Source organism: Colletotrichum karsti (assembly GCF_011947395.1).
Source record: "Colletotrichum karsti strain CkLH20 chromosome Unknown Scaffold39, whole genome shotgun sequence".
NCBI lineage: Eukaryota > Fungi > Ascomycota > Sordariomycetes > Glomerellales > Glomerellaceae > Colletotrichum > Colletotrichum karsti.
Window position 1 is genome coordinate 421384 of NW_024065939.1, and position 11723 is coordinate 433106.

The 11723-nt window shown below is 56.6% G+C and overlaps 6 protein-coding genes across 6 annotated transcripts; 3 read left to right on the forward strand and 3 right to left on the reverse strand.

The window, feature by feature from the left end:
• Positions 1–144: 144 nt before the first annotated feature.
• Positions 145–1808, reverse strand: CkaCkLH20_10332 (uncharacterized protein; the record flags this gene model as incomplete). Its single annotated transcript, XM_038893046.1, has 3 exons — positions 145–215; positions 268–1138; positions 1188–1808. 3 exons carry the CDS (start codon positions 1806–1808, stop codon positions 145–147), a joined length of 1563 nt encoding a protein of 520 aa, XP_038741701.1.
• Positions 1809–2888: 1080 nt separating this feature from the next.
• On the forward strand, positions 2889–4982 carry CkaCkLH20_10333 (WD repeat protein; the record flags this gene model as incomplete). Its single annotated transcript, XM_038893047.1, has 4 exons — positions 2889–3075; positions 3127–3261; positions 3321–4787; positions 4837–4982. The coding sequence occupies 4 exons, from the start codon at positions 2889–2891 to the stop codon at positions 4980–4982; spliced, it is 1935 nt and encodes a 644-aa protein (XP_038741702.1).
• A 311-nt stretch (positions 4983–5293) lies between these two features.
• CkaCkLH20_10334 (putative translocase SEC61 complex gamma subunit) lies at positions 5294–5564 on the reverse strand (the record flags this gene model as incomplete). Its single annotated transcript, XM_038893048.1, has 2 exons — positions 5294–5421; positions 5480–5564. 2 exons carry the CDS (start codon positions 5562–5564, stop codon positions 5294–5296), a joined length of 213 nt encoding a protein of 70 aa, XP_038741703.1.
• Positions 5565–6879: 1315 nt separating this feature from the next.
• CkaCkLH20_10335 (putative RRM domain-containing protein) lies at positions 6880–8357 on the forward strand (the record flags this gene model as incomplete). The annotated part of the gene is made up of 3 exons (XM_038893049.1): positions 6880–7259; positions 7315–8144; positions 8248–8357. 3 exons carry the CDS (start codon positions 6880–6882, stop codon positions 8355–8357), a joined length of 1320 nt encoding a protein of 439 aa, XP_038741704.1.
• Positions 8358–8726: 369 nt separating this feature from the next.
• CkaCkLH20_10336 (SET domain-containing protein) lies at positions 8727–9908 on the reverse strand (the record flags this gene model as incomplete). Its single annotated transcript, XM_038893050.1, has 2 exons — positions 8727–9734; positions 9789–9908. The coding sequence occupies 2 exons, from the start codon at positions 9906–9908 to the stop codon at positions 8727–8729; spliced, it is 1128 nt and encodes a 375-aa protein (XP_038741705.1).
• Positions 9909–10647: 739 nt separating this feature from the next.
• CkaCkLH20_10337 (coenzyme Q biosynthesis protein Coq4) lies at positions 10648–11517 on the forward strand (the record flags this gene model as incomplete). Its single annotated transcript, XM_038893051.1, has 1 exon — positions 10648–11517. One exon carries the CDS (start codon positions 10648–10650, stop codon positions 11515–11517), a length of 870 nt encoding a protein of 289 aa, XP_038741706.1.
• Positions 11518–11723: the final 206 nt, after the last annotated feature.

Sequence of the window (11723 nt, forward strand, 5' to 3'; positions counted from 1 at the left end):
CGAAGGGCTTTCTGATTAAAATATTGATATGTAGCGAATGTGGAGTGTGCCGGACGGGCATCACTGGGTTCAAGGTTGAGACGTGAAGAATGCGTATTCTATACAAGAAGGAAGTTTAGAACGCGGGACCGAGAGCCCGAGGAATCATGCGTAGAACGCTTCAACGAAGTAGATGAAGCCGAAGATGAGGAAGGCAACGGCGCCACCGACGGTAACTGAGGAAAGTTAGCTGAGGGACTTCTCTGTGGATAACAGCATATGACTCACCAACTTTGAGGGAAACACGACCTGCAATAGCACGACCGCCAATGACTGCGGCACCAGTGCAGACGCAGTGGCCGACCATCGCACCGAGAATGACCCACCAGTAATCCTGGCCGGCGGCCATGGCGATCGTCGCGATCTGGCTGCGATCACCCCACTCGCCGAGGAAGGTCATGACGAACGTCTGGACCCAAGCAGGGCTGAGGAGAAGGGAGAAGAGGTTGTTCAGACCCTGGAGAGAGCCCTTGATGCCACCTGGGCCAGGAGACAGGCTTCGGGCCGGAGAGGTGGACGGTGAGCGAGGGGGAGAGGGGAAGCGGCTCTTGGATCTAGACTTCCTGTCGTTGAGACCCATTTCCAGCGCATAGGGAGACACGGCAGAGCCACGACGCTTGCCCTCCTTCTCCTTCTCAGCGAGCTCTCGTTCGACCTCGTGCAGCTCAGCGGTAACACCTTCATTGGGATCCATGGCCAGACCCTCGCGAAGCATCTTTGCGCCGAAGACAAAGAACAAAGCAGCCGCGAGGAAGTTTGTGATGTGCTTAGGAATCAACGTCGGAACCGCGTGGCCGAGAACCGCAGAGAGAATAGTCATGACCAAGAGCGCACCAAAAGCAGCAGAGAACACCACCATGCGGTCGTGCTTCATCGCCATAAGCGCCGCGACAAGGAAAGTCTTGTCGCCAACCTCGGAGACCAGGATCATGGTCAAGGACAGAACGAATGAGTGGAAAGGCTGGATCACGCCCTCGTCGACCTCGGATGAAGAGGAAGACTTGCCCTTGGACTTGGTAACGTCCAGGTGGTCCTTGTGCGCCGAGTTGGGGATCGGGTTAGGCTTGTCGTCGAGCTTGTCGGGGAGATCTGCGGGTTTCTGGGGGGCGTCAGCGTCTAGCATCACAGTCAAGCTGTCGCAAACTTACCTCGAGCCCGGCGACATGTTCGGGTGTGTACCGATCGTGGTCGTGATCCTTATCCTTGCTTGTGTCCTTCTTTCCAGAGTCCTTATCGGTCAAAACCTTCTCATGCTCGCTGTGTGGCAGAGGAGGCTGCTCCTTGGGAGCTACTGGTCTGGTATCAACCTTTCCACCTGTCCTGCCCTCCTCGGCCTTGCGTGCCTTGTCCTTCTCGCTGACGCCTCCCCCGGTGCCGGTGGTTCCCTCTTTAGGCTTCTGGCGAGCCTTGTCGTCCATGACACCATCGTTGGTCTCTGGAATCTTCTGGCCGTCGATGACAGTCGGGTCCGACGGACGTCCCTTCAAGGGAGGTAAGCCCTTCTTGGAGTCGGTGTCGGCGGTCTTCTTGTCTCCATCGTTCTTGTCAACCCACGGACCTTGATGGGGCATGCCGTCCTTGCCGTCGACGGGCGCGTGTTCGGTGCCATATCGTGTCTTAATGGTCGAGCCGACAGCAGGATCAGCAGACTTGTCGTTGGAGGCTACTGCCTGGGCTCCATTCTTGTCCTTGGTTTCGACGGCGAGACCGGCCACGAGACCAGGGATGAGGAGCAGGAGCAGAGGAGAGTGTCGGGTGCGCAGCCTCATGGTGAACTCGATTCGAGGGATATCGTGCCTCGCACTTAGGGGGCAGTAGAGTGGGATATGAAAGAGAGTTTTGGCGATGTACCTGGAAGTTTGCTGTCCTTGCCAGGGGCAAGAGAAGGGTAAATGGTTTCTGATTTACCTTACGCTGCCAATGCGACTGCTGAGCCACTGGACGGATTCTAAAATTGTTACGTATCTTTTTTGCTGCACGGCCACGGGGGAGCCATTTGGAGGACGCGCCGCGGCTCCCCCATGTCCCGATGGCCTAAATTTGCCCCACAAGGGGCGACTTCACTTGGCGGATCCCGGTGCGCCCTGAGTTCACACACTGCAGTGTTCCATTCGTGCCATTGTGTTGAGAATCATTCAGTGTTCCCGCCGCAGGGGGGCCTCCAATCAAGCTATGCCGGATAACTTCATAGAAGACAGAGTGGGCTCGGATAGAGGAGTGGTCTCTAGCAGTCCTAGAAATCATGAAGTCGATGTTGGCTGCAGACCCCAAGACAATCCTGTCTATCTTATGAGCAGGGACACATCCATCAAAAATGCCAATCAGTTCACTGACAAGTGGATGGAGCGCAATGGACCGGGTTGCATCCAGTTGACCCCAGATTTACAGCTTACAACACAGAATTCCGAGGGTTTGCTTGGCCAAACAGCCAACAGCCCACGATGCAGATACGTACTATGTAGATACGTACCGAGGTGCAGGACCTGAGCTCAGGCAACCTACCTTAAGCTGTTGCACTCAATGCCGGAGCTTACAGCAGCTTCGCTATCTTATCTCCGCCGACCGGCGAGTCCAGTGCCCCACCTACCCCGGGACTCAATGGATGTCGTCACGAACGACCGCCTCTCCGTGAAACGTAGACTGGACCACTACTTCTCATCGCACACCACTATTCTTCACTAACATCTGTCTGACTACTACATAACGATCCTTTCTGCACGCTGGACGACTGCGAAACTACCACAGACACTCTCGCATCCAACCCGCATCACACATCGGCAGTCTCATGTCCGAGCTCCGTTGTATCAGTCAGCTTCAATCCGAACTTCCGTGAATTCTAATACTTCGAAATGGACCCCTTTGATGCCTCTCGCTCGCCTTCGCCCCCCAATATGGACCCGTCCAGTGATGACGGCGAGCCGACCTGGAGGTTATTTTTCGACCCGGAAGAAGTCGCTGATATGGACGATGACGAATTCGACCCTGATTTCCAAGATGAGCCTGATGAAGACGATGACAATGATAGCGACTACCACGGTACGTCAGAATAGACATTCGCTGTGGGAATTCGTGACCTAATTTCAACAGATGCCGACGACGGTGGTGACGGCAACGTCGAAGTTCAAGTGCTGATGGATGCGGAAGACGACGACGACGACGAGGAGGAAACTTTTGGCGGAGTCGGGGGCGACAACACGATTTCGAGGATAGTATCCCTAATCAGTAAGTCGCATTGTTTATACGCTGCGTGTTCCGTGTTCGCAGCTAACATTGCACGATAGCTGGTGCAGGCAATGGAAACGGATTCCTGACGAGGGCTCAACTGCTCAGTCTGATCCAGAGTGGCGATGTCACACTCCGCAGCACTCTAGACGACGACGAAGATGACGACGAGGACCTGGCTTGGGGCGTAGGAGCGCGAAGGAGGCGACGTCGGAGAGAGCCAGTCAACTTTCCCAAGGTACCCAGCGACGAAGGGACGAAGCTCATGCACTCCGGTGTGTTCGGCGCAAATAGGTATCGCGTGACGAAGAAACAGTTGGCCAGGAGGATTCTGGATCGCGAGTTGGGACTGGGCGAGCACCGTGACCGACAACAAAACCAGGATCTCATGGCTCAAGGCATGATCCCGTCGACGAAGCCGGAGATGATCGTACACTACGACGACCCTGTCTACTGTGGGCAGTTTTCCGACGACGGCAACTTCTTTTACTCCTGTGGACATGACTTCAAAGTTCGAATGTACGACACGTCGAATCCGTACAATTGGAAGTATTACAAGACGGTTGAATATCCCTTTGGTCAGTGGACCTTGACCGACGCATCCCTGAGCCCCGACAATCGTTGGCTCGCGTACACGTCGATCCAGAGCAACGTATGCCTCGCACCTACAGACCCGAATGACACAGGAGATCCGTACACACTCGACCTTGCCGAAGGCGGGGGGCTGAGACACGCCGGATGGCGCTCGCGGCATTCTTTCGGAATTTGGTCCGTCAGGTTTTCCGGTGACGGCCGAGAGCTGATAGCCGGTACTAACGCGCAATCCATTGTTGTTTACGACATCGAATCGCGAAGAGTACTTCACAACGTTTTGGGCCACGAGGACGACGTAAACGCAGTCTGCTTCGCAGACAAGTCGTCTCCGCACATTCTGTACTCTGGCTCTGACGACGCCACAATCAAGGTCTGGGACCGACGTAGCATGGGAGACGGGCGGCCAGCAGGCGCATTCGTCGGTCACGTAGAGGGCTTGACGTACATCGACAGCAAAGGCGACGGTCGGTATATTCTGAGCAACGGAAAGGACCAAACCATGAAGCTATGGGATCTCAGAATGGTCATGTCGATGTCCAAGTTCGACGAGGACGACCCCACAAGGCACACTGGGCACAGCGGCTTCGACTACAGGTGGGGAACATACAGGGACGAGGACTGGTACCCTCACCCCAATGACAACTCCCTAGTCACTTTCAGGGGCCACCGGGTGATGCGCACACTGATCCGCTGCCACTTCTCGCCGCCGTCCAGCACCAACTCTCGATACGTCTACTCGGGCAGTCAGGATGGAAAGGTCTACATCTGGAACCTGGATGCCACGTTGGCTGGTACCATTGACGTAAGAAAGGCGACGAAGAACTCGCGACCTCTCGAGCGCAGATATCGCATCTACCATGGCGATGAGTTGTCAAACTGGAACACGTGCGTGCGCGACGTAAGCTGGCACCCCAATGCGCCAGTACTCGTCGGTAAGTACTTATGATCCGCCGTCTGAGATTCGGCTACTGACCTTGATAGCTTCTGCATGGAACGGCTTCAACATGGCTCACGGATCATGCACTCTGCACTCATACAACGAAGCGGAGGAAGACGAGGCGGACCCAGAAATGGGTCGCAATGTAGACGAGAAGCTGCGTCCAGTCGGCAACGGAACCTACATGTAAGCTCGAGAAGAATCACTGCATCAGACAACGTAGGAGGATTATTTTAATTATTTGTACATCTTCCACAAATGTCCACCCCTCTTTTGGCAATGATACATGATCGATGAAGCCACTGGGTTCGGGGGTATCTCCTGACGCTGCGTGCGTCGTTCGCCTGTCGATGTTGCTCATGTGCAATCTGCCCGTGCGATGCGTTTGAACCCCTTGCTTTCGTATAACGTGTTCATCTTGGCCAAACCGCGTTGGCGCTGGTGTGTTCGTGAAGCCGGTCCGTGTTACTGGTGCTTCCGTTTTGACGGTGTTCTGTCCGTTTATGCGCCTCCGACAAGGATGTTGTTGACGGGGATGTGGATCAGCTTGACAATGTAGCCGACGGCGCCCATGATGAGGAAACCGACGCCAACGGCCTGGCAGAGCTTGAGGAACTCGGTCTGGTCGGCTGAGGACACGTTAGCAATGGCGCAAAGCATTAACGACGACTGCAATCGTGTACGTACGCTTGGTGCACCTCCTCATGAACTGAACACCTTCCTGAGCGAACTCGGAGGGAACCTCGAGGATCTCCTTGACTTGGTCGGCCATTGTGTGGATAGGTTGAAGCGCGTGGGTATAGAAGAGAAGGCGAAAGGCGGTTTTGGCAGGGTCGAAAGTCGCAACGAAATCCCAATGGGTCGTGAAATACAGGGAATCGACGAAGTGGATGAAAAGAAAGCGCGACGTCAAGTGTTTAAGACGTGCAAGGTCGGATATGTGGAAGATTCGAGAGGTCGATGGCGAAGGGAGATGTGTTAAATTGAGCGCGCCAAAGGTCACCAAGAGTCCTCGAAATTTCGGGCTAAGCTCCCGCAATGGCAGGAAGCCAGATTGCCATAAAGGAGGCGTGGAGGAACGATGCGCCGGCCCCCGATGCACGCGCCGCAGGTGTGCTTATCTAAGTCCGATAAGGGTGGAGTTCATCCTTCAGTGGATGAGCCCCCTGGATTCCCCCCGCCGGTGGGCTTTGGGGGACGCTGTTCTGGGCCTGGCATCCACTGTCCGGCGTCTGTGCCTGCCGCAGCCTGGTGCCCGGTCGCGCCTGGTTCAGGATGCGACCTCAGCTCTTCAGGAGCTCCTCCCCAGTTTTCTTCTCTTTCCAAACACTCCTCCTCCCTCGCCAGTCTTTCTTCCATCGCGTTAGCATCCACACAAGCTAATATCCCTTGCTGGCCAAACCCGACACAGCATATCAGCACATCGATTTCGACGCGTCGTCTTGTCACGAACACCCGCCCCGAACTGCCAACGAAGCAAGCTCTTGGTTGCTGACTTCGACTGGAAACCTTAGTTGGCGTCCCTCGATCACTTACTAACCAGCCCCGGCTGACAGCACCGATCACACGCTGGACGGACAGGCACGCGCGCGAGGTAGCGACGGTCAAGAGCGGTGGTAGAAGGAGAAAACAGACTCTGGAATATCGGGATCCTGTTTCCACCTCTCCCTCGTCCAACTTCATCATCTTTTGCCTGTACCTAAGGCTTTCTGGGCCGAACAAGGAAAGAAGGACCAATCATCCCGCCTTCAAGGGAAGACCGAGGCACAGAGCTTCGTCTTCGATTTCATTTACCTGAAAGAAAGGGAGAGGACCATTGGCTTGGGCTTTCATCCAACCTCTTCCCAATCTTGTCTATCTGCGGAACGAGGAGTGTACGTATCAGTTGTTCTCTGTCTCCGTCCTGTTTTTTGCTCGAGTTCTTTTTTGGCTCTAGATTCTGGCAATGACCCTGTATATGGCAGCGGCTGATGATCATGTTCAAAGACTGCAGACGGTCCCTGTATCTCGCAGACTAATAACAACCTATTTCAACCACAACCAAGCTCTCTATTTCAACTCACGGCTACCAGATTACTACCGGAAAGATGGCCGAGGAGGAGTTCGAGATCGATATCTACGGCGACGCGCCCCAGGATCACCAGGACGGCAGCGCCGAGTACGACGCATTGCAGGCAAACGGACACGCCGACAACCACAACGAGCAGAAGCATGACAATCAGGAGGAATACCACGACCAGAACGAGAACCATGACCAGCAGGATGCGCCCGCCCCTCAGCAGGGCATCAAGAGAAAAGGCGACGATCGGCCTGTCGACCCCGGCGCGACAACAGCCATCATGATCTCCGACCTTAACTGGTGGAATACCGATGACGACATCAGAGGATGGTGCAAGGAGGCCCATTGCGAAGACGAGCTCAAGGACATTACGTTTAGTGAACATAAGGTGAACGGCAAGAGCAAGGGGTAGGTCCATTAAGATCGTCTTGGCTGGAGCATGAGTTTGCTGACTCGAATGCAGGCAGGTATACTTGGAGTTCACCACCCAACAAGCAGCGACGGCGGCCAAGCATGTCATTGAGTCGGCAGACGGCGTCAACGGTGTGCCGAAGAAGCACAACGTAACTTACTCAAACCCCAACGTCAACCCATTCCGCACATTGCCCAAGGACGCGCCGAACCGTGCGGGCAAGGACCAAGGCAGCCAGCGCGGCGGCTACAACCAAGGTTCCTCGATGGGCGGCGAATTCCGTGGCGGCTACCGCGGCCGTGGTAACTTCAACGGACCTCGTGGAGGCATGAACCAGGGAGGCTTCAACCGTAACTTCTCGGGCGGCATGGGAGGCGGGTTCAACAACAACATGGGCGGCGGATTTAACAACGGTATGGGCGGTGGAAACTTTGGTGGAGGCGGCTTCCAACGCGGAGGTGGCTTCGGCGGAGGCATGCGCGGCGGTCCCGGAATGCGCGGTGGCCGAGGCGGCATGAACAACCCGATGGGCGGAATGGGCATGGGCCCGATGGGTGGTATGCCCATGGGAGGTATGCCCAACATGAATATGATGGGCGGTGGTATGCCCGGTACGACTCCCCTTTTCTTTGGATTTCAGCAACAGCATCAAACTTCAACATCTTATCCCAACCCCGGGCAACCCGAGAAACGCAAGCAGCCCAGCGGGCACAAGAGCAAAGTTGCCAAACCTGATAACACCGCGCTTGTAAACGCAAAGCGTCAGAAGACCCAGCCTCAATCTGTTCCCGCGACGGACATAGGACAATGGACGAAGGATAGTGGCTTGGTGTTCACACCTACTACTACCATTGGTCGTGTTCCTGGACCTTCGGGACTTGGTTACCTTCGGCGCTAGCTGACTTTGTCTCCTTCTTTTTTTCTTCAGTTTGCACTTCCTTGTGTGTTTTGATAGCCAGTGACTGTTCACTAACCAGGTAGCAGGATTCCACGGCATGCCGCAGCAGTTCAACCCGGCCTTCTTCGGCGGAAACCAGGGCGGAGGCAATGACTGGGGCAACCCTCACGGTGCGAAGCGGCCCCGTCCGGAGTAGGAGTCCCCGCTGAAACTAGGCTTCGGATCGAAACGTCGCGCATCCTGAAAACGAAGGCCTTGATTCATCACAGGTGAGGTGCGCCAGAGATCTTAATGGGACGGGGAGTCTCGGCAGATAATGGAGTCTTGCTTCGGAGAATCGGGTACAGGTCCCAGCATATAATACGGCTGGATAGAATGAGACGTCCCCGTTCAGATGCTTACTGTGTCGCTGGTTCGGTTGTATTGTACTATTAGAATTTCGGTTGCGTGGAGATGGTCTCCCGTAACTGGGCCTGGCGTTATAGTTGTTCTCAAAAGATTCGCATCATGTACACTCCTGAGGCTGCGTTCAATCATTTCACTCAACCATCTCTACCCATCTTCATCATGTCTTGAGTTTCTGCAAAGCCCCGCGGACGAGCTCCTGTATCTGTCTCCACCGCGCCACGAGCATCTGTCTTTGGACCTCTTCCCCTTCCCTCAACCCGCTCACCAGTTCAATCTTTGCACTGATCTCCTCGTCATACGCAGCTAGGATCTCGCGCAATATCCCATCAACCTCAGCCTGCTCGGCCTCGCCATCCTCAAAACCGTCCACGAACCTCAACCACTTCCTCGCCGGCAACACCAGCGTCCGCAACGCCACCTGCGTACGGTAACACACCGTCTCCGTGTCGACTACATACTTCCCCAGGAACCCGCGCTCCTCAAGCCTCTTCCTGTGCGCGGCCCCGAGCCTCGGTAGGACCGCGTCGTCGAGCCACGCCTCGTCCCACTCATTCTCCCCGGCCCCCATCACGAATCCGTACTCGACCAGGAGGAAGTCGTTGCTGTGCCGCCCGTAGCAAATGTGTATCTCCTCGCCCGGCGCGTAGTCCCTCTCCGCGCGGATGGTGAAGGACTCCTTGTCGAAGGCGACGGCGCAGCCGCTCGACGCGTGATTAAGGAGGTCGGCCACGGGCTGGAGGATCATGTGGTCCTCCTTGTCGCGCTTGGCCGTGCGCGGGGTGACGTGGTAGAAGGTGCGCGAGTTGACGAGGAGCCAGGCGTGGCGGTAGGCCTCGTACCCGAGATCGGCGGGGAGGGCGGCGGCGGAGGCGAGGGCCCAGTGGGACTCGAACTTTTCGCGCTGGGCGGACAGGAGCGAGGAGGCGGCCGGCGGGAGGTGCGAGGCGAGGGGGGCCGGCCAGGTCAGGGGGCACGAGGAGATGTCCTCCGGGGTGGGGAAGACGGCGGACCAGGTCCCGAAGGAGGGGGAGGAGTCGAGGGCGATGTCTGCTGCGAGGAGGGCGTGGACTGCGGTGTCTTTGGGGAAGAGGCGGGCTATGGATTTGGGGACCGTGGCGATCGTTTTCAGGCACGGGATCGGGACGTCGAGGATTGGGTCGTCTTTCTGTGGGGTGTTGGTGACGATGAGCGGGTTTGAGAGGGGGGGAAGGGGGCTTACTTTGATGGGTGAGGTCGCGACGATGCCTATGCCGCGGCCTGGGAGGGCTTTGGGGCCGACGTTGTTTATTGTGATGCCCTGGGTCTTTGCCCAGGCTAGGAGGTTCTCGATTGCGTCCATTGTGGGAGTTCGGTCCGGACTCTAAGCCCGGGAGTTGTGAATAGTTATTCTCGTGTATCAGAATTGCAGGTCTAACGTCTCTAGATCATAGAGCAAGCCTCTTCCTCCGAATGAAATTGAGCTTATCTGAAGTCGATTTTGTGATTTAAATATCTATCGAGAGAAACCGTCGTGGAATGAGAGATGCCTGTGTGTAAGCGAGAGGTCGATGAACTATTACAGCTGTGTATGAATACACGCTTCAATTGCGTGCGCAGCTAGAGTGGAGAATGCCGGTATGTTGATGGCACATATTCGAAATGCTGTTCTTCAAAGAGTTACGTACTTGAGATGAAGTCTAAGAACGAGTCATTTAGACTTATCAAGTGAGTTAGTTAATGGGAAAGGTTGAGTGACGGGAAGAACTCAAGTTGAGATGAGCTGCCGTCAAAAAAGACATGGACCAATCACGTTTCCCATGTTCCCGGTTCTGGACATCCCTAGCAAAAACCCACGACCTGATCGGTGCTAAACCCCGCCGATGTCCGACCCGATTTCCAAAATCTCGGGGGCGGAACGGCGCTCAGTGAGGTAATCGACCCTGGTCCCAAGCTCCCGAAAAGTGATTCCGACAATCGAACCACCACCATCCAAGCTGAGTTGATAGCTCCCACGAGCTCCGAAAACAAGCCATTCTTCCCCCGACAACTCTTCGGGTCCCCGCCGCTACGCCTGGAAGCTCGAAAGCGCCTCAATCGACATGAAAGCCCTCCGCGCGCTGCCCACGGCACCAAGCCGGCGAGCCATCCCCGCCCTATGCGCCGCCTGCACATCAACGCCCTCCTCCTCGAGCTCCGCCCGCCCATTCTCCGTCCTGAACCGCCCGCCGCCAAACTACGAAGGCCACGTTCCCCTCACCAGGACCGAGCGCGGAGCCCTTGCCCTCGGCGCGGGCATCTGGTCCCTCCTGTCCCCCTACCGCGCCGACCTCATCGCCGCCGTGGGCGAGGCCACCGCGACGCCCTACTTCATCTACCGCCTGCGCGACGCCATGCTCGCGGACCCGACGGGCCGCCGCATCCTCCGCGACCGGCCCCGCATGACCTCGCAGACACTCGACCTCGAGCGCCTGCGGCGGCTGCCGGAGAACAGCGTCGGGCGGGCGTACGTCGGCTGGCTGGACGCCGAGGGCGTGAGCCCGGACACGAGGAGCCGGGTGCGGTACATCGACGACGCGGAGTGCGCGTACGTCATGCAGCGGTACCGCGAGTGCCACGACTTCTACCACGCGCTGACGGGCCTGCCGGTCGTGAGGGAGGGCGAGGTCGCGCTTAAGGCGTTCGAGTTCGCCAACACGCTGATCCCGATGACGGGGCTGGCGACGTTCAGCTACATCACGCTGAAGGAGGGGGAGCGCAGGCGGTTCAGGGAGATTTACGGCCCGTGGGCCGTGAGGAACGGGTTGAGGGCCAAGGAGGTGATCAACGTCTACTGGGAGGAGCAGTTCGAGCGGGACGTGGACGAGTTGAGGGCCGAGCTGGGCATCGAGAGGCCGCCTGATATGAGGACTATTCGGAAGAAGGAGCGGGAGGAGAAGAAGAGGGCAAAGGAGGCGCTGAAGAACATGTAGTGTGCGGGCAGACATGTAAACGTATTGTAGGTTATGTGTAGTACTCGTTCCCGTCCAACTGTCGGACGCAAACTCATCTGCGGTTGCAGTATGCTAATAACGCCGTTCCAACGCCGGCACACCATTTCTCTCTGCAAAAGCAGATACCTCCTCAAACACATAGCTCGAGGGCCGATAACGGCAACGATTTGAGCAAGACGTATGTG